The sequence below is a fragment of the Electrona antarctica genome, assembly GCF_951216825.1.
Source record: "Electrona antarctica genome assembly, chromosome: 9".
Classification (NCBI taxonomy): Eukaryota; Metazoa; Chordata; class Actinopteri; order Myctophiformes; family Myctophidae; genus Electrona; species Electrona antarctica.
This window is the reverse complement of record NC_136790.1, coordinates 54,773,775-54,798,548: the sequence shown is the minus strand read 5'-3', so window position 1 is coordinate 54,798,548 and position 24,774 is coordinate 54,773,775. Positions and strand designations below refer to the sequence as shown.

Here is a 24,774-nt window from a genome sequence, read left to right as displayed (position 1 = left end):
GAATCAGGGAGTGTCTGTGGATCACTTTGTGGAGGAGCAGGAAAGCATGGCGCTTCAGTCCGTCTCTCGCGTGCCTTTCCAACTCCGTGTTTTCAGTGTAAAACCATGGATTCACGTCTTCATGTTCCTGACGTGGAGCAGCTGTTGCAGCAACGCAGCGGTCACAGACAGACACAGACACACACACACACACACACACTATAGTCTATTTTTGTATTGACTGACTGAAGTTATCTGGCTGCATTGAAGGCCTATAGGCTATGACTTAACTTTTAACGTTTGATATTGTTTATAATTGTTTTAAAATGTTATAGTGATATATGTATCTAGGCATACATTTATGAATTCAAATTGAACAAACAATATATATTTTTTAAATATAGGCCTATGTTTTATATATGTTGGATTCAGATTTAACAAGCCAATTCTAGTCCTATACTAAGGTACCCTGACCTCCTACATACTTACACCTAGGAAGTAGAAACCCCTTTGAAACTTTAAAAACATCTTACGGTGGACATCATAGGCCTACATGTTTGACTGAAAATGAATCTTGTTGTTTCATAGTTTTCGAAATATAGTGCTTTCAAATTTGAGAAATGTATAACGGGGGTCAGTGGCAGATTTTGTATCAAAAATATCACTTTCTCCTAGAAACTCCATTCACACGTTTTATAATTCAGCTTACTGTGGACAAACATGATGGAACCTTTTGCTTTGAAATATGTTGCAGTTTTTGAGTTATTTAACTTAAACGCCCAATGCATTGTCAATGGCAATATAGCACAGACTTTATGGCACAATTAAAAATGTAGGCATTTATCAGACGCTCTTAATCCAGAGCGATTTATACATTAAGCAAGAACAAAACTACATGGCAATACATCACATACATAAGAAGTAGTTATCATGAATCATATGTAAGCTAAGAACGTAACAGTGGAATATCTATATATCCATAATGACACTATATAGAGGAACACTTGACAGAACACGACTCGCTCAATCAAAAAATGAAGGAAAACTTCTATAGACCGAGACTTCAAGGCCTGACGTCAAAATAAAAAGTCTTCTGAAAGAATATATATTCAAAGATTTGTGCCACATTTTCACGATTTAAAAAAAATAGCAGACCTACAAGCTCATAGCGCGCCACTCTGTGCCGCGCTATGAGCTTGTAGATCTGCTATTTTTCAACAGCTAAAGTATAACATAATGCTTAGTTAAAACACCAAAAGGGGTTCCCGTCCAGAATGGGTTAAATCATGTGACGAGTGAACAAACAATCACTTCTACATCAATAGTAAATCTTTATTAAATAAACAAACTTTATCAGCTATCAGCTATAAAAGCACAGTGCGGACATATTTTAAACATTGTTCACTTCGCATTCAAAGTGCTTAGAAGACACACGATGTAATGTTCTTCAGTGAATAAAGTATGTATATCATGTATTATATTAGAGTATTAAATACAATATGACACAGTGGTTGACGGTTGCATTATCGTTGTCGTCAGGCCAGTGGCGTATCCAGGAATTACGTTTTGGGCAGGCAAGATGCTGTGTTAATTGTCGTCTCCCCGCGCACAATCGTAGCACTAAAGGTTTTCAAAGAGATATACCTGCCAGACGAGTAGGATACAAAGGCTGAAAGGCATTCATTTACATTCCAATGGGTGATTGAGGGTCGCGCTCTACCGCAACGGCCAATCAGCTGTCCACTAATAGTTCTCAGGTCTTGTTTTTGTCCTCTTTTTTTCTCATTGTATGGATTTTGGCCAGGCCAGAAATGGATTTGGACAGGCGGACGCCTGCCCTCGCCTTATTGTAGATACGCCTCTGCGTCAGGCAGAAACATCTCATATCCATAATATTTCAACTTTCTTTTTTTTTTCATACTAATGTCACACAAAAGTATAGAAAAATAGAGACAAACTCCAAGCTTACAATTTACACTCGCAAGAGTTAAGCATCAAAATAAGGGTCTTTGGATAGCGTACGCCTCGAGGACCACTGGTTGAAAACCACCGTACTACAGCGGGTCCATTTGGTTACTACAGCGGGTCCATTTGGTTACTACAGCGTCACACAGAGCTTGAAACACGTCCACCTTTCATGCTTTTATTTGAATCCTGAAAAGTGACAGTTTTGGAAACTAGGGATGCACTTTTTTCGTTTCCGATCCGATCCCGACACCAATTTCTGTGTTAGCCGATACCGATACCGAATTATACCGACACCAGAGAATAATATTTATACTAATACAAAAAGAAAAAAGATCTTATTTTGAAGTCCAACAACCGGGAATAGTGTTTATAGCTATCTCGCTGTATATCTGGTGTTGTGTTTATAGCAGACTCCTCACTCAAATTCTCAAAAAAAAACTCCAAAGCAAACTCCACATGCCCCAACATTTTATTTACCTGCCATATTGTCAACCCCTTACCCCTGTGTGGGATCGCTGGTTAGATTGGCATATTCGCCGATACCGATATGACCAAATAAGGGCCGATACCGATACAGTATCGGGACATCTCTAGTTTTGGACATGTGAGATTACCACCCCACACAGACGATATGTGGTAAACAACGCAACAATGACCTGCTGATCCACATTTTGGCAAAATTATCGATTCAAAAGATATATATTTTGATCAAATTACCAGTTTAATGACATCATGTTTATTTATATACTGTATAACACTACCTTAACTAGCTACCAAGTCGCCCAAAAGAATGCTACGTCTGTCTCTCTCACACACACTCGTGCTGTGTGTGTGTTAGTACGTGTGAGACTGACTGTGTGCGTTAGTACGTGTGACTGTGTGTTTGTACACGTGTGATTTTGTGCGTGTGTGTCTGCGTGCGTCATCGTCGTATCCACAGCCATGTGTTGAGCAGACAGGTAGAGAGCAGCAGAGAGAACAGAACCACCTCAGAGTTCCTCCTCTCAGCGTTCTGACGCTCCAACCCGGCCAGACGACGGCTGATCTTCACCACCTAGACACACACACACCGCACGCACGCACGCACACGCACACACACACACACACGCACGCACGCACACACACGCACGCACATACGCACGCGCACACACCGCACGCACACCGCATGCACGCACGTGACACAGGTTTGTAATTTCTATATTTGTACATTTTAAGACAGTGGATGTTATGTTCTTTTAGTCTAAAACCGAAAAATAGCAGATCTACGAGCCTACAACGCGTCGCCGTTTAGAAATCGTAATAGAGTGTCGCAGTCCCGCATCTGACCCAGGAAAGAATCCCCCGGCAGATCAAATAATTAGTGAGAAGAAAAACAAAACAGAAAGTGTTGTATCCTGCCATTGTTTTTCTTCTTACAAATTATTTGATCTGCCCAAAACATTGTGTTTATTGTCATGATTTGTCACAACTCGAGTTGGCTTTGTCCGCGGCGTAACGTCTTTAAATAAATACTTTCTGAAAAGTCTATGAGGAAAATGAATGGGGGATTATTTCCTGGGTCACTCGTCCTTCTGAAAGGGTGCGGGACTGCGACGCTCTATAGATATATTTGGCATGAATGTTGAGGTTGACACACACACACACACACACACACACACACACACACACACACACACACACACACACACACACACACACACACACACACACACACACACACACACACACACACACACACACACACACACACACACACACACACACACACACACACACACACACACACACACACACACACACACACACACACACACACACACACACACACACACACACACGTCAGTGATTGGTCGGTTGAGCTGTCACTCACCTGTCTCCTCAGGACAATAAACTCTACGGCGGCTCCGCCTTCATCGTCTAGACTCCAACTGTCTCTCTGCCCGCTGAGAGAGAGACAGGTAGAGAGACATAGAGACACAGAGAGACACAGAGAGAGAGAGGACCTCATTCACAACATCGTTTACGTTTACGAGCGGACTGACAGTATCAGTACAGTACAGGATCGGTACTTGCTGCTTGCTTGCTTACTTCTCTCTTTTGAATAATTATGTGCAATTAGTACATTCAACACAAACAACTGTTTCCATAAAACAGGCTACTTCTGTATAAGTAGAATCATGAATAGGCCTATTTAATTTATGCAAAAGGAAGAGAAGAGATTGAGCGAGGACATGTGTTTGTGGCTCAAACTGTGTCTAATATTGTTTTAGAGCAGTGGTTCTCAAACATGTTCATGCCAAGAGCAAAGGACCCCCAATATTTTTTCAATCTACAAAGATAATCCCAAAATCGCTTATAAACAGATTTGGCAACACTGGCCAGAAAGGACCAGTGTTGCTTCTTTTTGGCTTATTTTGTATAGACCTAGGTTGCTTGTTTCTGCCATAGAGTTATACTGGCAACACTTCTGGCTTCTAGCTTTGTGGATATGAACATGCTGCTCCTCGTCGCGTCTGTCAGTCCCAGCTACAGTATGACTGGGAGATGGGACTGTGGATAGTCTGTGTCAGTCCCAGCTCTGTGACTGGGAGATGGGACTGTGGATAGTCTGTGTCAGTCCCAGCTCTGTGACTGGGAGATGGGTCTGTGGATGGTCTGTGTCAGTCCCAGCTCTGTGACTGGGAGATGGGACTGTGGATAGTCTGTGTCAGTCCCAGCTCTGTGACTGGGAGATGGGACTGTGGATGGTCTGTGTCAGTCCCAGCTCTGTGACTGGGAGATGGGACTGTGGATAGTCTGTGTCAGTCCCAGCTCTGTGACTGGGAGATGGGACTGTGGATAGTCTGTGTCAGTCCCAGCTCTGTGACTGGGAGATGGGACTGTGGATGGTCTGTGTCAGTCCCAGCTCTGTGACTGGGAGATGGGACTGTGGATGGTCTGTGTCAGTCCCAGCTCTGTGACTGGGAGATGGGACTGTGGATAGTCTGTGTCAGTCCCAGCTCTGTGACTGGGAGATGGGACTGTGGATGGTCGGTGTCAGTCCCAGCTCTAAAACAACCTCCACTAACCAAATTATCAAAATGCAACAAGAACATTATATCACATATTGGAAAAACACAACAAAAACCCAAAGTAAATTAGAATGCTATATTTGGCCCTCAACCGAGAATACACAGTGGCAAATTACCTGACCACTGTTACTGATCCAAAACTGAGGAAGTTACTCAGCGACCACCGCCTGGCAATAGAAACAGGCAGACAGACAGAACTGGCTGCCTAGAGAAGACAGACTGTGTTCACTCTGCTCTCAAGGGGAGGTGGAGACGGAAGGTTCAAGGTTCAAGGTTGTGCTTTATTGTTACATCTTGTGTACAGGTACATAAGAGTAAAACTTATTTTTGTTTGGCTTCCTTCAGACAATGCAGCAGCAATAATATAATACGACATCAAAACAGCAAAACACAGCAAACAAAATAGAATATAGAGTGCAAAAAAGAGCAAACAAGTGTAGAAAAAGAGTATCATATGTACATGTGCATGTTTTCCTTGTAGGACAATTATTTACAATTAGTATTCTTTTATTATTATTATTATTTTTAACTTCACAGTTAGTTTTAGAGGTGCAATTCGAGCTCAATAGTGCGAGGGCTACACTTTCTTTTACAATGCGACAAATATAAAGACATCAGAGAATCATTCTTGCCTAAATTTAAAGAAAAATATAAAGAATTTGAATCCACCATTAATAACGCATCACTTCTGTATGAAGTATATGTTCTGGGAGAACAGTCCAAATGCACAGTTTTGGCAGCAAAATACGTGTGGAGTTGTCATCAACTGAGGGACAGCCAGTGGACAGAAGAGACAGGTATATCTGTCTGAACAGGGTCATTAAGTTGCTGTTATGTTTCTGTCTGTTAATTTATTGTCATTGTTACTGTATTGCTTGTTGTTCATTATTGTTGGGATGTTTGTTGTTGTCTCTGTGTGCGCAATGTTGACTTTTGTTTTGTTTTGTGTATGCTTTGGCAATGTAGAACATATTTATCATGCCAATAAAGCCTTTTGAAATTGAATTGTGTGTGTGTGTGTGTGTGTGTGTGTGTGTGTGTGTGTGTGTGTGTGTGTGTGTGTGTGTGTGTGTGTGTGTGTGCGCGTGCGTGCATGTACCTCTTCCTGTTGTGTTCAACCGGGACTAGAGACGATCCTACTGGAGTCAATGGTGATACTGGACTGGAGAGAGAGACATAGAGAGAGAGAGAGAGAGACATAGAGAGAGAGAGACATAGAGAGAGAGAGAGAGAGAGAGAGACATAGAGAGAGACATAGAGAGAGAGAGAGAGAGAGAGAGAGAGAGAGAGAGACACACACACACACACACACAGAGAGACACAGAGAGATTAAGACAATAAGTGTCAGAGCTGAAATCGACATGTAAATATTCAATACATATAGCTAGGTGTAATGTTAGAGACCACAGAAGACATGTAAATATGAAATAAATGCTTAAACATGTAGCTAGGTGTAATGTTAGAGACCACAGAAGTGAACCTTTCAAGCCTGTTTTATCATGTCGCTGTTTCTCTGCAAGACATTACTCTATAAGCCATATCTCCAAAACTGGTGGGTCAAACTGAACAACCAATATGTGAATTTGAAACTATGATTCCCTGCTTTCATATGACGTGAAAAAACTAAAAATAAATCCAATGGCAGTCCCTCAGTCAAATTAGGCCCCATTTATTTAGAAGGAAAGGCCAACCAAAATAAAAAAAAAGGACCTAAGGTTACTACTAAGGACGTCCTTAGCATACTAAGGCCCTTTCCCAATTCCCCCCTTCTCCATGGCCCTTAGCCCTTCCCCTTGCTGATGCGCGTTCACGTGAGGAGGAAGGGTTTTCTCAATTATCTTTGGAGCGAGGGTTAGGGCCGAGGGCGAGGGTTAGGATCCCCTTCAAACCAAGGGACATCGCGACCAGACTTAAAACGGAGCGACATCACAGAGGGCGGAAGGCGGACGAGGTAAGACGCCTTTTCCGTCCTTTATTATGGAACTTATGGAAGAATATGATATTAACCAATATTATTTGAATGTGTTAACAATCTGCATCGCAATCTCTAGCAAAGGTTAACGTTACCTCACTTGAACTAACGATATGCTACGGCGTTGCATTCATACAATGTTACGGTAACGTTACCCATTAATTTCGCATCGGCGCTTTAGGTGGAACAACTCGGATGCAAACTACTAGCTTACCGTAACTAGCAGGCATCAGTCCGACCCCCCAGACCACGATATGTCAACATTCTGCAGTTTTGGAGCTCTTAAAAGCCGTGAAATAGCCTACTGTACCTACATAACGCTGTTGCTGCATAACGTTGGCTACTCGCTGCAGTGATAGCTGGTATGGTTTTATCATGACCAATGTTATGCTAATCCCCACAAGTTGCAAAAGTTACATCTAATTAGCAATGGTGTTGTTTTTTCCCCCCCAGCCAAACCAGCTATGGAACAGACTGCAAGCTGCTGTACAGCCTGTACATTGGATGGAGATGAATCCCGATTGTCCTAAATGTTGTTGAATTTGAAACATTATCATTCATATTATGTAGCATACCACGACTTCCATGATAGAAAATGACTGTTCTTAATGATATTAAAAACAATGAACACAGTGACCACAGCCCTTTCTTTCTATACTGTAAATTGTTTTTCCTTTTTCTAACCCTGTAGGCTATATGATATATAACTGTACCCATTCTATACAAACTGTTAATACAATAATCAATGAATCAGGTACAACTGTTGAGCAGGTGTCAGAATGAGCTATATCTAGCTGAATTACATTCTGGTGGGCTACCAAGATGAGACAAAATTACAATATATTTATTTCATCATAACCACAGCCATGTTATATTTACATTCCATCTCTTCTCCCAAAATAGCCGATCTACAGCTTATAGCAGTGGTTTCCAAAGTGGGTTATGGGAACCCCCAGGGGTCCTTGAGAGACTTCCAGGGGGTCCCCAGCTAAATGATAGTTTGGAACCAAATGGACCCATAAGGGTCCATTTGTACACTCTCAGAGTTAATTAACAATGATTTTACAATATAAATTGGGGATCCCAGAGACAGAAATGCCATCAAATGGGGGTCCATGGACTAATGCATGTCACACTGGTGGTCCGTGACACTGCTAGATTCGTAAAAATCTATGGGGTCCCTGGCATATCTCTTCAAATGGGGGTCTGCGGGCTAATTCGTGTCAATTTGGGGGTCCTTGACATGAAACAGTTTGGGGACCACTGGCCTGTATAGTGTGAGCTTGCAGATCAGCTATTTTCTGAGAACAGGTTGTCAATATATTATATCACATATCAATATCTACAAGGGACGTTCAATATTTAGGGGCGTTCCAATTCTTAGGGGGATGATTTATCTCCCTACCCCTTGACACTCATTATGTAGGGGCAAGGGGAAGGGGCAAGGGCTGAGGGGTAGGGTTAAAAAAGGAATTGGGAAAGGGCCTTAGTGTTAGTAGTGTAATGGGCGACAGCCCTAGTTATTAACACTTTCAGCGCCATTGCCGAAGTCCTTTGTCAATTGAAGCCTAATTTTGATACTGACTCTTAACGCCATTGCTGAAGACCTTTGTCAATTGCGCTTTTATAGTGCATTAATTCGGTCGAGCTATAATGCTACTTACGCTAGCATCGGGTAGCTAGCTGTTGTCACAAGACTCCGTCGCCCATCTTAGATCATCGGCACCATAAGAATCCATTCTATCCCTTTCTTTCAATCGCCTGTATCTCCTATTCCTTGTCCCAGATGGCATTTTTGGTCAAAACAACGTTTCTTTGACGGCACAGAGCTGACGATCTGGAGCTCACCAGAGCTCCGGTCTGGATTCACAATGAAAACAAGGCCTGCGTGTAAATTCCTAACTTATGACTACTGCTAGTGGAGCGGAAATGGCGGCTTTAAAAAAAAAAGAGCTCAAATTAAAAAAATGCTGGCGTGAATTAGATCCTAATTTTTCAATAAATGATAGCGCTGAATGGGTTAATGGTTTATCATGTTATGGTTAAACGGACGCGGCGTGTTAGTTGTTCTTATCGTCGGCGGTGTGTGTACCTGGACCTGTACTTGTGTCCCATGGCCTGCAGGAGGCGCTGTGACGCGTGCTGTCCCAGCTCCCTGGCCGCCTGCAGCACCGTGTGGGGAGACAACAGGCTGGGAGGAAGGGGAGGAGCCACATGGGGAGGAGGAGGAGGGGCCGCGGGGGAGGTGGGAGGGGCTGAGCGGTGTTGGAGAGAAGAGGAGGAGGAGGAGCCGCGACTGAAAAACCCACAACGTTTTATCAGTTATTTACCACCAGTTCAGTGGTTGGAAAAGAACCTCAACTCACATTTTTCCGCATATATGTTGCACACTTGGCACCTTCCCAGAGTCAAAACTACTAGCAACTGGTGTACTGACCATGGTATTACTGTGCTTAACTGACCAGCCAACTGGCCTGACCTGAACCCCACAGAGAATCTAGGTTGTATTATCAAGAGGAAGGTGTGAGACATGAGACTGGCTGTTATCAAAGCAAACCTGGGCATCCATAACACCTCAACAGTGCCACAGGCTGATCACCTCCATGCCACGCCCCATTGATGACATCATTTGTTTAAAAGTAGCCCAGACCAAGTATTGAGTGCATATTAACATACTTTTCAGACTGTGGTTGTACTGGTCAGTACAACAGTATCAGACTGTGGTTGTACTAGTGGTCAGTACAACAGAATCAGACTGTGGTTGTACTGGTCAGTACAACAGTATCAGACTGTGGTTGTACTGGTCAGTACAACAGTATCAGACTGTGGTTGTACTGGTCAGTACAACAGTATCAGACTGTGGTTGTACCGGTCAGTACAACAGTATCAGACTGTGGTTGTACCGGTCAGTACAACAGTATCAGAGTGTGGTTGTACTGGTGGTCAGTACAACAGAATCAGACTGTGGTTGTACTGGTCAGTACAACAGTATCAGACTGTGGTTGTACTAGTGGTCAGTACAATAGTATCAGACTGTGGTTGTACTAGTGGTCAGTACAACAGTATCAGACTGTGGTTGTACTAGTGGTCAGTACAACAGTATCAGACTGTGGTTGTACTGGTCAGTACAACAGTATCAGACTGTGGTTGTACTAGTGGTCAGTACAACAGTATCAGACTGTGGTTGTACTGGTCAGTACAACAGTATCAGACTGTGGTTGTACTGGTGGTCAGTACAACAGAATCAGACTGTGGTTGTACTGGTCAGTACAACAGTATCAGACTGTGGTTGTACTAGTGGTCAGTACAATAGTATCAGACTGTGGTTGTACTAGTGGTCAGTACAACAGTATCAGACTGTGGTTGTACTGGTCAGTACAACAGTATCAGACTGTGGTTGTACTGGTCAGTACAACAGTATCAGACTGTGGTTGTACTGGTCAGTACAACAGTATCAGACTGTGGTTGTACCGGTCAGTACAACAGTATCAGACTGTGGTTGTACTAGTGGTCAGTACAACAGTATCAGACTGTGGTTGTACTAGTGGTCAGTACAACAGTATCAGACTGGTTGTACTGGTCAGTACAACAGTATCAGACTGTGGTTGTACCGGTCAGTACAACAGTATCAGACTGGTTGTACTGGTCAGTACAACAGTATCAGACTGTGGTTAGGTCAGGAAAGGGTCAATACTTACGGTGTGTGTCCGTGGTGCAACAGCGCCTGCTTGTGGTGAGACGGTGGAACAAACGCCTGGTCACTGTAGGACCGCCTTAATGGACTCTGATACACAGACAGACAGACAGACAGACAGACAGACCGACCGTTTGAGTTGGACTAGTTGCCTCACGTGAACTAATGCATTCCCTACAGTAGCTCATGGAATAAAGCAAAATAACATCTCAACACTGAAAATGTAACAATGGTGATGATTTTAGGAATGATCATTCTAAACATATTGCTTCTTCAGCCAACCAGCTGGAGAAATCACAGATTTGAGGCATTTCTGAGACCATTCCTGTTTCTGACAGTGATTCTCTGGCAAATAGAGACATTATAAATATATAAAGACATTATATTTGAACACTGTAAGACAAACGCGTACCTTAACATGAACACAGACAATTCATTACGTTAGCCACCGAGTGGCGCGCTACGAGCTTGTAGGTATGCTATTTTTGAAAAATGGACGAACGACTGACATAGAAACATAGCTTTTTCAGAAAACTGTCAGGATGTAGAAGACATTTTTAGAATCTGATCTCAGGTCAAAAGGGGGTTAAACTCCTCTTTTTATTTTTTGAGTGGTGCAACCACTCCAAGGAACAGCAATGTCCCATAGGGACCAGTGTTGTTTTTGGCAGCAAAATTTGATTTTAGTTTTAGTCATAGTCTTTTGAATAGTTTTCATTTAGTTTTAGTCACATTTTAGTCACCTGGAATGTGTTAGTCTAGTTTTAGTTGACTAAATGTCATAAGATTTTAGTCGAATAATCTACAGGTGATTTAGTCGACTAAAATGACTAATGACTGGTTTTACACTTGCTGAAAATAGCCGATCTACAAGCTCACAACGCATGGCGCTGCGATGCGTTGTGAGCTTGTAGATCTGCTATTTTCAGCATGCAACCAAGTGTAAAATGACTTATACTGGATCTCTGAGTCTTGTCCACTAGTCCCTTCCTGACATTTTAGTCTAGTTTTTATTTGTTGACGAAATTTTCAGTATATTTAGTCTTAGTTTTAGTCATCATAGCTTAGTTTTCATTTAGTTTCCATTTAGTTTTCATCAGTGGAAAAAGGTAGTCGACGAACATTTTTCGTCATACTTTTAGTAGGGGGGGGGGGCCCTAGCAACCGTGCATAGCAACAAAAAATGAAACACAGCGAAGCGATCTTATAGCGATATCAAACACCCAAAGACGATCCCGGTCGCCATTAGCGTCGTGCGTAATTCATGTATATGACGAGTATACCTGTGCTTAGGATACAATGTGTTAAGCGAAGGCTGCCCATGTATGGTCTATGACGTCAGTCATCTACGACACACTGTGACATCATGTCTACGTCACACGTAGGCCCGCTAACCTATATAAGTGCTGACCCACACAGTAGGACTGCATTCCTTCAAGTCATTCATTCAAGGTATTCAGGACTGCATTCTTTTACAGGGAGAAACCTATAAACTACTGTGTGAAATGCTTCATTGGACGGTACACCTAAAGGGGCTTCCAGAGACACCGTATCATGCTGCTGTAGCAGTGGACCACAAAGTGTACTGCTTTAGAGGAGACTTTATCGAGTCAGAGCGTCGGACTGAAGTGCATGTCTTCAACACAGAGTCTTTATGCTGGACCAAGTTGCCCCCAGAGACGCCTGGAAGAGGACAACGCCCCCTTGAGGTTCGCCCCATGCACTCCAGCCGCACAGCTGTGCTGATCGACCCTTTCATCTACATCTGGGGGGGAGTTACTGACACAGGGAACTTCAGCAAGGTGCTTAATGCATTTGATGTCGACGACCACAGAATGCTCACACCCAAGGTTTCTGGGACTGTTCCAAAGGGGAGGTTTGGCCACTCAGCCTGTGTTGTTGGGAAGGTCATGTTTATCCATGGAGGATACAACAATAGATACTCTAATGACATCTACAAGTTGGACACCACCACGATGGTCTGGACTTTAATTAACACCAGAGGAACTCCTCCACCTGCTTCAATATGGCACTCTGCGACCATCATCGGGACAAAGATGTTTGTATTTGGGGGCATTAGGACAGTGGTCAGCTACAACAACCTCAGAGTGTTTGACACAGAGACAAACCAATGGATGAACACTCCTTCTGCACAGCCTCTTCCAGAAGGACGCTACGGTCATTCAGCCTTTTCCTACAATGGAGAGCTGCACATATTTGGTGGCAGGAAAAATAACCAGGACTTAAATGATCTGTGGAGATTCAGTCCAGCGACCTTCACCTGGAAGAAGGTTGAGTCCAAAGGGAATGTTCCATGTTTAAGAACTTATTACACAACATTGAGTCGCATATTCTGTTGCATGGTTGGAGATCGTATCATCCTCTTTGGAGGACATGGATACAACACAGTCAATGATGACCTGTATGTCTTAGACTTGAGTCCTAGTCTGAAGACCTTATGCAAGCTGGCAGTTATTCAGTACGGTCTGGATCAGTCTGAACTCCCACACAACATCAGGTGGGAACTGGCAGCCATGACAACCAACAGGAAAAGACAGGCCACTAAAGAAAAAGAGGGGGGAGAGCTAAAAAAGGGAAAAGAATGACAGCATTCAACAAATTCTTGCCATATACTGTAAAAATATATAGAAAAAGAGAGGCCCATTGGTTTTTACACCTGCGCTGTTGTGCCAGAAACAGAGAGAGAGTGTTGCACTTAAAGTTCTCAACGGGCCCAAAAATCATGGCCCGGCCCGACCCTACCCTAACTGGGTCGACCCGAGGCTCGGCCCGACCCTAAAGATTACCGTAATGTTAAGCCCGAAGCCCGAGAAAAGCCTGACAGAAAAAAAAAGAGAAAAAAAAGCAGCGCGATGCGTTGTGAGCTTGTAGATCAGTGTTGCGGCGCAGCGGCGCCGTGTTTCAGTGTGAAAGTGAGAACGGAGATCAACGGATTTATCGAAATAAAGGATGTATGTAACTCACGTTAGAATAGGCTATTAATGTTCCATAACTTCCATTTCCAATCATTCTAATGGATTCCATACAGTGGTGGTGGTGACTGACTGGTGAGTAAACACGAATAGCAGCTGCAGCTCCCTCCCTTAAGTTTCCTCTGAAGTGAAGTTGCTTTACGTGTAGCGTGTAATTATATATTACCATGGATCGTTTGGTGAGGTTGATTAATAATTAGGTTTTATTCATCGCAGCCAGCTGGGTTAACGAGACTCAGTGCAACATGACGAAAACCTGACGCTTCTTCAGCTGTGATAATCCGATTGATTTTATAAAATATTTAAGCATATGGCAACTTGGCAAGTTAACTGGTGGTTAGTAGAAAACCAGAGGGAAACCAGCGGTAGCAAGGCAAGCAAGCAAGTCTCACACCGTTCACTGTTCTCTCTACTGTACTGCCTGCGCGCAGTGCAGGACTGCAGGGCAGGCTGCATGTTGCTCTGGCCTCGTACACACATGCCGGACGGACATGATCTGTTCTGTCTGTGTTTCATGGCCGCCTCAGGCTCAATGCTTTTCCAATGGAAGTCACGTGGTTTGACATGTGTGATTGTGTGTAAGAGGCCTCCGAGTCTGAAATGCCAGTGCGATGCGACCCCCGTCTCCAGTCCTCCTCCTGTCACAAGTGAATCGCCTAGCGCAGCCCTCTTCATAATAAATACATAAAGTACATGTATACACAATCAGATTACACAAATAACAGAATTGCTATTTTTATTATAATAACTCTTTTAAAAAAATAAAGAAAAAAATAACAAAATCGCGGAAAATCACCGAGCCCAAGGCTCGGCCCGGCCCGACTAATTAGCATAATTGTTTGGGCCCGGCCCGGCCCGAAAACGTCGGGTCGGGCGAACTTTAGTGCACTGTTGCCTGCTAATTACAGAGAGAGAGAGAGAGAGAGAGACAGGGGGAGAGGGGAGTTGCACCACTCAGTTCACACAGGTGTGATTTTTCTTCTTAAAATTGCTAAATACAACACATACGTACTTAGTATTGATACAATTGATCATTTGCATTGCAAAACGATACGATACAAAGTGAAACGGTGTGATATGTTGCTGTTTACGTTTCACTACAATTTGATTCTTGAAATTAAAATGTATTTTGTTTCCTATACTGTGATCGTTACATCACCCCTACATATTAGCACTAATCCAGAACCTGACTTTTGGGGGACAAAAACAGGACAGGACACCTGCCAGCGGATTCACCCGTTATCACTGTATTAAATAGACAAAATCAACCGTTATCAGGACGTTGGAATACGGCCAATATGGCCATACTGGCATACTAGACATTGTGGTGTTTGGCTGAACGTGTCATTTCCAACTCTATTGTCGGCGCATGGAAACTAGGGGCTACTAATATATACTATTCTCTGCCTATCGGGACGTAACTCGGACGGCGCTGAGTCAGGTCTGGTGGCCGTCGCAACGCTCGGCACGGTGCCTCAAGGCCACCAGACACGGCGCGCCTCCGTCATTGACATCAGTGACACAAAAATACCATTATTACCACATGTGTGTGTGTGTGTGTGTGTGTGTGTGTGTGTGTGTGTATGGGTGTACCTGTGGGGGTCTTCATCTGGAGGAGGGGCAGTGGGACCCTCCCAGCAGGGTGTGTGTGTGTGTGTGTGTGTGTGTGTGTGTGTGTGTGTGTGTGTGTGTGTGTGTGTGTGTACCTGTGGGGGGTCTTCATCTGGAGGAGGGGCAGTGGGACCCTCCCAGCAGGGCTCCAGCGGAGCAGACCAGTAGGTGCTGGGGGGGGCTTTAGAGGGGCCGAACATGGGTCTGGGGGACATGTCCGGGGCCTCTGGACAACACACACACACACACACACACACACACACTTGGTGATTTTCCCCCTTACATTTCCTGTGTGTACTAGTGCCAGCCTTTAACTGAGGGGAGTAAAAAGGTGTCCTGCTTTCTTTGGCCCCCCCTGGTGGTCGTGGAATGACCTGCAAGCCAGATTAAAATTGGCCTTGAAAGTTCCCTTGAGAAGATTCAAAAGGATCATCTTAACCCATTCTGGGCGGGAACCCGTTTTGGTGTTTTAACTAAGCATTATTTAGCTATTGAAAAATAGCAGACTGCTATTTTTGAAAAATCGTGAAAATGTGCCTTAAATCATTGAATATATATTATTTCGGTGTTTCAGTTTTGAACTCAAATCTTTGCTTATATTTTCAGATGGGGGTCATAGTACATATATAATTTTTGGGGTCCTTGACATGAAATATTGAGAACCACTGATGTAGAAACATGAGGTTTTTCAGAAAAAATACATATAAAAAAAAATTGTTGAAAGTGTAATTATGTATTCTGTCCGCTCAATGTGTTTTTACTGGTTAAATAAAGGTTAACCCTTTTAGGCCTGAAATTAAAGAAATGTTGAGTGGTCCCCTCTCAGAAGCAAAGATTTGAGTTAAAAACGTTGGCTCTGAAAGAATATATATTCAAAGATTTGCGACGCATTTTCACGATTTTTCAAAAATTGGGTTAAATAAAGGTTAAATTAAATAAAATCAGGAGCAGTCATGTTGTGTAGTATACCTGTGTATCTCAGCCAATCAGGAGCAGTCATGCTGTGTAGTATACCTGTGTAGCTCAGCCTATCAGGAACGGTCATGCTGTAAGCAGGGGGCGTGGCCTCCTCCTCCTCGTGCCTCTGCTCCGCCCAGCGGGCGGAGCCAGGCTGGGGGCGGGACTGCACCGTCAGCCTATCAGGGACCCTCATGTTCTGACCGATGGAGTCGGCGCGGAACCGCGGATCCGATTGGTCCTCTGCGCTGAAGGAAGCCATGACGCCGCTCCCTGTTCAGAGACCATAGAATCACTGTTAATTAGTCACATTTTAGTCACCTGGAATGTCTTAAGTTAGTCTAGTTTTAGTCGACTGAAAGCCGTTGATCAAAATAACAATTATTCTACATTCTCTAATTGTGTAGACTTCTTGTAAATTAAGTAATGCAGACTCTCGACAGCGTAAAATGAAACCAAATGGACCTGTATACGGGTCCATTTGGTTTCAATTTACACTCTCAAAGAGTTAAAGATCCATAAGGGTCCATTTGGTTACCAACTCTCCATCATTTAGCTGCATGGGGACCACCTGGAACCCCCTCAAGGACCACTGGTGGTCCCCGGACCACTGGTTGAGAACCACTGAATTAACCCATTTTGGGCGGGAACCCCTTTTGGTGGTTGAAGCATTCTGTTCTACTTTAGCTATTGAAAAATAGCAGATCTACAAGCTCATACGAGCTTGTAGGTCTGCTATTTTTGAAAAGTCATGAAAATGTGGCGCAAATCTTTGAATATATATTTCAGAGCGAACATTTTTAACTAAAATATTGGCTTCTGGGGGGTCCCTGGAACAACATATTTTGAGATGGGGGTCCGTGGCCCAATAGAGATAATTCTGGGGGTCTATGAAAAAGGTTGAGCACCACTGACATAGAAACATGGGTTTTTCAGAAAAATAATAGGATTTAGAAGCCTTTTTTTTAATCGACCTCAGTCCAAAATGGGTTAAATTAATTGCTGATGACACTGATTTGATCATAACGGACACCGACTTCCATTCACTCATATCTGAGGTTTAAAAAAAGAGGCATGGAATGGAACACATTGCCAAGTGGTACCAAGTGGTACCAAGCACCCATTTAGGCCTGACATCGAAATAAATAAAGTCTTCTGAAAGAATATATATTCAAAGATTTGTGTCGCATTTTCACGATTTTTCAAAAATAGCAGACCTACAAGCTCCACTCGGTGGCGCGCTATGAGCTTGTAGATCTGCTATTTTTCAATAGCTAAAGTATAACATGATGCTTAGTTAAAACACCAAAAGGGGTTCCCGCCCCGAATGGGTTAAATGTGGAAAAAAATGAATCCAACTTTATTGTCTTTGCTAATAAAAAAAATCACACCCGTGTGAAGTGAGGGGTGCTAATATATTAAAGTCTATCTCATGTTGATATGGTGATGTAATGGTGATGTAAAACAAACGGGGCAAACACAAACATTAAACGCCATTAACAATAAAGAGACAATATGACGTAAATGAGGGACAATATGACGTACATTTTCCCTTCATTGTCAATGGAGTTTTTAAAACCAACATTGAACTAAAGACAAACATTAAACCTGTGTATAGGAGGTAATGGTGCATTTATATAGCCTTTACATAGATTGTGCATTACATTCACCCATTCACACACACATTCATACACCGATTGTGGCGGAAGCCATGCAAGGTACCAACCAGCACATCGGGAACAATTTGGGGTTCAGTGTCTTGCCCAAGGACACTTCGACATGTAGACAGGAGGAGCCGGGATTCGAACTGCCGACCCATGGATCATTGGACGATCTGCTCTACCTCTTGAGCCACAGTCGCCCCTAGCGCCCCTCAAAAATCACACCCGTGGTGAAATGAGGGGCGCTCTTATCATTATACATCATCTCATCTCATGAACAACTGAAGTTATGTGATTGGTTAGCCGATTTGCTCGTCTACATATGACGTGAATCTTCCCTTCATTGTCAATGTTTTGTATTATGTTTGTGTTGCCACAAATTTACGTCATATTTGAAGGACATTTGACCTAATTTCTCCTTTCATTGTCAATCTGGCAAATACGAGACGTGAGGGGACAAAAGCTGTATATAGGAGGGGCTAGCACCCCTAACAAATAATGATAGTTAGTCAAATTGAGATAGGCTGTAACTTCTACGGGTGCTTCCAAACTCCAACACTTAGAAAAAGAATCACCTGCACAGAATTTCTTAGGTACAGAAATGTCTATAGTGGATTTTTATAAAACAAAAGCTTGGCAGATTGAAAGAGAATAATTCAAGCTTGGCCTGCAGCTGCAATGTTGGTGAGTTTAACGTCGTTTAATACAAGCAGATCGCAAAAGTAAATTGGATGAGTGGGGAGTCAATGGAGGGTATTGCAACTCTAGATTCATCCCATTATTTTAAAAAAATCTAGAGTTGCAAATTGCGGCTTAAAGCTGTACCCATTCTAATTTCTACCAATCACTTTATCTGTGACGAATATTCCTTAATAGTCAGTGATGGTGAAATGTCTCCCCCTGGTGGGGTATTCGATATAGATACGCTATCTATTAATAGGTATACATAGATATACAGCAGGGTTAAAGTGATTCAAAGTGATGGTTGATGCTATTAACTCATTCAGCCGGGGACCCCCTGGAACCCCCTCAAGGACCCACCTTTGACCCCCCCACTTTGAGAACCACTGATTTGATTTAAATAATGACCTTCATTCCATATATTCTAACGTAAACTAATTAACGTGACGTTAATAATAATAACTCGTGTTCGTCATGTGTCTCTAAATGCATCTAAACAACGATATTAGTTGATAAAAACAAAGACCAGAGCTTCAGTATTATTGGTTCATATAATGAATCCCCAAAGGAGTGGTTCTGACAGCTAGCTTAGCAACAACAGGTGGTTGTTGACAGACACTATTATTAAGTGTTGAAGTTGTTAAAGTACAACATTAACATGACAGAATTATTGCGGTTCATAATTAGTTATAAATGTAAACCCACCTGGTCTTATAAGGTCCGTTCACTTAAATAATAAACTTCATCTCTTTAGAGAGAAGAAAAAACACAACACGAAAAGTAGTCGCCGGGTCAAAACGTCAACATGTCAACGTCATGACGTCATCGCGTGATTACGTGGGCACGCGACGTACGTTGTGCGCGCGTGTGTGTACCATAGAGTATATATATAAGGTGTGTACTCCCGAAAGGTGTCAATAAAGTTAGAAGGAGGAGGAGGAGGAGGAGGAGGAGGGGGGGGGGAACTATTTATTACTCTATGGAAAAAAAAAACACGGATTTAAAAAAAAAACCCTGACCTCATAATAGAATAAACATTATTACTGTGTTTGTTTGTTATACAGGTTTAAATAATGTTTGTTTTTAGTTCAATGTTTGTTTGACAATGAAGGGGAAATACGTCATCTTGTCCCTAAAACACAAACATTAAATGCCATTAACAATAAAGATAATGTAATGTTTGTTTTGGCACCGTTTGTTTCACATCACCATTACATCACCTAATCAACACGAGTTAGAATCCTATATGTTGTATGAGCTTAAGATACATGATACAGATATTATGTTAAATGACAGAAAAGGGAAGAACAACTGGCTTTGTTAGTTTACGTGTCTGTCTGTCTGTGCTCAAAAAATGAGCATGGTTGCTACGGTCACCCAGTTCATCCGGGTGTGATTTCATTACGTCAGACCACAGCTGATCAGGCTATATAAGACCTTACACCACTCAGTTCACACGGGTGTGATTTGTTTTAATGAGTGCAGCTGGGCACAGAGCAACTGTGGTTCACAAAGATATAAATGAGAAATTGTAATATTTAGGGGGAATATACAGTACAGAAGCGAGAGCATGCAGAGGCTCCTGGCTGCTGAGCAGGAGCAGGAGCAACAGAGGGCTGCAGCAGAGAAGCGAGAGCAGCAGAGGAGAAGCCCTTTCCACACCTATTAAGCGCAAAACGGTCGACAGCCACGCACTTCTTAAGCTCTGCGCAGCTTAAATTCCGAGTTTTTAGACAGCTGGTGGATGGAAAAGAAGCTCCACCTCCGCGGACTTTTTTGCGCGGAGGAGAGAGTTTCCGGGAATCTGGCCGTCGCGCAAGTCTTCCGCGGAGGTGGAGCTTAATTTCCATCCACCAGCTGTCTAACGCCAGGGCTCCACCGGACGCGTTGCGTCTCCGTCGCGTGCGTCAAAAAACGCACCGGTTCAATTTTAATGCACGCGTCGCGTCTCCGTCAACGCAACGCAACGAGGGCAGTGGAGCCACCCTTCATTGATTAAAAAGGGAACATTCCCTGACGGTGACGGAGACGCGACGCTGACGCGCCCGGTGGAGCCCGGCCGTAACGCCAGGGCTCCAACGGACGCGTTGCGTCTCCGTCGCGTGCGTCAAAAAACGCACCGGTTCAATTTTAATGCACGCGTTAATGTCACGCAACGCGGGCAGTGGAGCCACCCTTCATTGATTAAAAAGGGAACATTCCCTGACGGTGACGGAGACGCGACGCTGACGCGCCCGGTGGAGCCCCAGTGTAAAAACTCGGAATTTAAGCTGCGCGCAGCCGAGAACGTGCGCAGCTCTTTCGATAGTGTGGCAGCACCTAGACTCCTTGCAGTCAGAGAGGAGCAACATAAGGAGATCCACCCGACACAACAGCCAGGCCCGGGTGCTCCGGATGGCGAGAAAGAAATGGGTGTCAAGAAACGGCTGGAGATGGAGGGAGCAGCAGCGGTGAGGCCCAAAGACCCAGCCCAGCAGTGTGCAGCTGCCCTTTACTCAGATCCCGAGGCACCAGGGGGGTTCAGGGAGCTGGTGATCTACAGGTCAGAGGGGCCGAGCTTCATGCAGTGGCTTACAAGGTGGCTGCCAAGGAAGACTCCTCAGCTGCAGTGGAAGTGGAACTGTGTCCTATAGAGCGTCACAGTCCCGCCTCCTACCCTGGACCAGGAAATGAAACCCAATGCATTTTTCCCATAGACATTTCGTAAAGTATTTATTTAAAGACCTTTTAAGCGTCGTACGAAGCCAACTCGAGTCGTGACAAATCATGACAACACACACAATAATTTGGACCAAACAAATAATTACATAGAAGAAAAACAACAAAAAAAGTGTTGTAACCTGCCGTTTTTTCCTTCTTTCTAATTATTTGTTCGGGCCAAAAAATTGTGTTTGTTGTCATGATTTGTCACGACTCGAGTTGGCTTTGTCCGTGGCGTAAACGTCTTTAAATAAATACTTTCTGAAATGTCTATGAGGAAAATGAACGGAGAATCATTTCCTGGTCCCTGGTAGGGGGTGGGACTGCGACGCTCTATAGGAGTGCCACTGCGACGAGGACAACCAGGTGAAACACTGGCATCCCTGCCCAAGGTGGGAGGACGACTCATGGTGGGAGAAGGATGGCACAGGTCATTGCTACCAGTGTTGATTTTGGCAGCACAATTTGATTTTAGTTTTAGTCATAGTCTTTTGAATAGTTTTCACTTAGTTTTAATCACATTTTAGTCACCTGGAATGTTTTAGTGTTAGTCTAGTTTTAGTCGACTAAATGTCATGAAATTTTAGTCGACTAAATCTACGGTTGATTTAGTCGACTAAAATGTATTTTGGCCGGGCTTGATCCCGTCGTAATGACTGTTTTTACACTAGCCGATCTACAAGCTCACAACGCGTCGCGCTGCGACGCGTTGTGAGCTTGTATCGGCTATTTTCGGCTATTTTCAGCATGCAACCAAGTGTAAAATGACTTATACTGGATCTCTTGTCCACTAGTCCCTTCCTAACATTTTAGTCTAGTTTTTATTTGTTGACGAAATTGTCAGTATATTTAGTCTTAGTTTTAGTCATCATAGCTTAGTTTTTATTTAGTTTCTATTTATTTTTTGTCAGTGAAAAAAGGTAGTCGACGAACATTTTTTGTTTAGTTTTAGTCGACGAAAACAATACTGATTGCTACCGATTGTAAGAGTTTTAAATGTGCCTGGGGTTACATGATTTCTTGATGGAAAAAAAATTGTAATTTTTAAACTTTGTGTAAAGGATTTTAAAATCACTGTATTATTGGTGGGAGTGTAACAGACCCAGAGAAGGCTAAACTTTTATTTTGAAGCGCCTGGCCGGAAGCGGAAGTCAGCTCCTTCCGGCTGTCACAAGAGAGGGCTATTTAAATCCAGTTTAGCATGCACAGGGAGGAATTGTTTGGCATGGATGGACGGACGGTACGGGGAATCGCACAAACATGACATGTTTGGTGCGATCCCCATGGACATGGACAATGGAGAACTTGTCATGTAACTTCTAGAGAACACAAGAACGGACCTTGAGAGAAAGAACTGGTTCAATCTCAATGATTTAGCGCCTAGCTGGAAGGGGGGAAAAAGGTATTTGTTTGGATGTTTTCACTGTATTGTTGTTCACTTCACTAGATGTTATAATTGTTATCGAGTTGTATTGTCTCGATCTATTGTGTAATGTGTATTATGGCGGGCTGCCATGGCGGGTATTAATTATAAATGTATGCTATATAATGGGGACTGTGCAATGCATAAATGTGATTAGTTATATATATGAAACTCCTGATGTATTGATATGTGAAGTTATTCATGCAATGTTTATTGATCTTTGATATATGTATTATATGTTTTTCTTTCGGTTTTCACGGTGACAGTTTACAATAAAATGGTAAAATGCATCAGTCGAGCTCCAACTCCTTATTGCCAGCTGGGTCCGCTACAATACGCCACATCCGCCGTTGTAACTGTTTACACAGTAATCCCACGTCACGGTGTTATCACGAGGCGTGACCATATATGGAGGCGTGGGTGACGAACTGAAGGATGGGACAGGGGCGGCAGGTTCCTCTAACGGCAGTGGGTGCCCCCCGCCCCGCCTCCCTGCCCTCCCCCCCCCCCCCCCCCCCCCCCCCCCCCGCCGCAGCGGGGGAAAAAAACATTTTTTTGGTACTTTATAATTTACAGTTTGCTAATAAATACAGTGGTGCACGCTTTCAGTTCACAACAATTAACGGACACATTACATTGTTTCAGCATCTTGTTATTTATTTCCCCCAGATGGTCTAACAATGTCGTGATTTGACCAATTTATTACCAATCTCGTACACCATTGCTCACGAAAGCAAGATCCTTGACCCAATTACAGCCACTGCATCTTACCTTTTAATTAAAGTAAAAGTAGTCTGAGGAAAAGGAACAGTTCCCCGGACATTGTTTTGGGATATTTTGGCTGAGATGGCTCTGTTTGTCAAGTCTCAAGTCATGGCTCTTTACAGACGGGCCGACGGTACACAGACAGCAGCCTCTCCGCTGACTGTGTTAGTGTTGTGTTGCTGCAGGAGACGGAGTGTGAATGAACCGTGCGGTCACTGGATCAAAGCCACCGTATTAGCATTTGAATACCTGTTCTGTGAACACCGTAAAGGTGTGTGCCTACGTGACAAAATGACCAGGGGGAGAGGATCTTCAGCCTTAATCTCAGTGGGTGCTATTTGGCTTATTATCTTTTCAGTGGGCGCCCAAGCCCTCAGGCACTCCCAAAGTTGACGCCGCTGGGACGGGAGATGCAGGTTTTCACCCTACGGGTCGCAATAATTATAATAATGGATTTGTATTTATAATGCACTTTACATTCGTATAAATCTCAAAGTGCTACAAAAAGTAGTTATTTTGAAATTGATAATCAATACAAGAATATAGAATATACAGTCACTCGTTACTGTTCAAGCCTCTCATCCTTGTAAGATGTCGACACATATTTACACCATGCCAGACTTGAGAGAGAGAGATGGAGAGAGAGGACAGAGAGGGGACACTGAGGACAGAGGACAGTTGGAGGAGATATGAGAGAGCCCGCACACACGCACATGCACGCACGCACGCGCGCACACACACACACAAATCCTCTAATCACAAAGTTTGCCTACTTGAGCAGATCAAAGTTCACTTGAAGTTTTAGGGAGAAGACAGTTCTGCTCTAAAACCAGACTTCACACATGTCTCATGAACAATGAGGCAGCTCTACTGCTGTTTCCTTCTGCTGCTGTGCGTTATGAAAATTGTTTACATGCTTATTTGCGATTTATTTATTTATCATTTAATTATTGTTTATTGAATGGATCCCCATTAGCTGGTTGACGGCTAATCTTCCTGGGGAAGAATGTACAAATAAAGGGTAAAGTTCATAGAGAGAGAGAGAGGGAGGGAGAGGGAGAGGGAGAGAGGGAGGGGGAGAGAGAGGGAGAGCGAGAGAGAGAGGGAGGGGGAGAGGGAGAGAGAGAGAGAGGGGGGGGGGGAGAGAGAGAGAGAGAGAGAGAGGGGGGGAGAGAGAGAGAGGGAGGGAGAGAGAGGGAGGGAGAGAGAGAGAGAGAGAGAGAGAAGGAGGGTGGGGGGGAGTTGGGGTACTGGGCCTAGTTGCTAATCCTCCAAGTAATCACAAGGTTTGACTATAGT

The 24,774-nt window shown here is 43.6% G+C and overlaps 1 protein-coding gene across 1 annotated transcript; it reads right to left on the bottom strand.

The window, feature by feature from the left end:
- Positions 1-1,860: 1,860 nt before the first annotated feature.
- Positions 1,861-19,429, bottom strand: LOC306929504 (uncharacterized protein). Its single transcript, XM_079510051.1, has 8 exons — positions 19,293-19,429; positions 16,303-16,518; positions 15,384-15,514; positions 10,689-10,774; positions 9,083-9,286; positions 6,118-6,180; positions 3,818-3,890; positions 1,861-3,001 (listed from the first exon to the last, which is right to left on the bottom strand). Exons 2-8 carry the CDS (start codon positions 16,505-16,507, stop codon positions 2,870-2,872), a joined length of 894 nt encoding a protein of 297 aa, XP_079366177.1. The 5' UTR covers positions 16,508-16,518; positions 19,293-19,429; the 3' UTR covers positions 1,861-2,869.
- Positions 19,430-24,774: the final 5,345 nt, after the last annotated feature.

Bases quoted from the DNA above. Each gene is read 5' to 3' on its own strand.
- LOC306929504 (XM_079510051.1), bottom strand. From the start codon at position 16,507: ATGGCTTCCTTCAGCGCAGAGGACCAATCGGATCCGCGGTTCCGCGCC. The intron at 6,181-9,082 runs GTACACACACCG...CTCTCTCTCCAG, and splicing joins GGACACAAGTACAGGTCCAG to TCCAGTATCACCATTGACTC. The intron at 3,891-6,117 runs GTACATGCACGC...TCTCTCTCTCAG, and splicing joins GTTGAACACAACAGGAAGAG to CGGGCAGAGAGACAGTTGGA.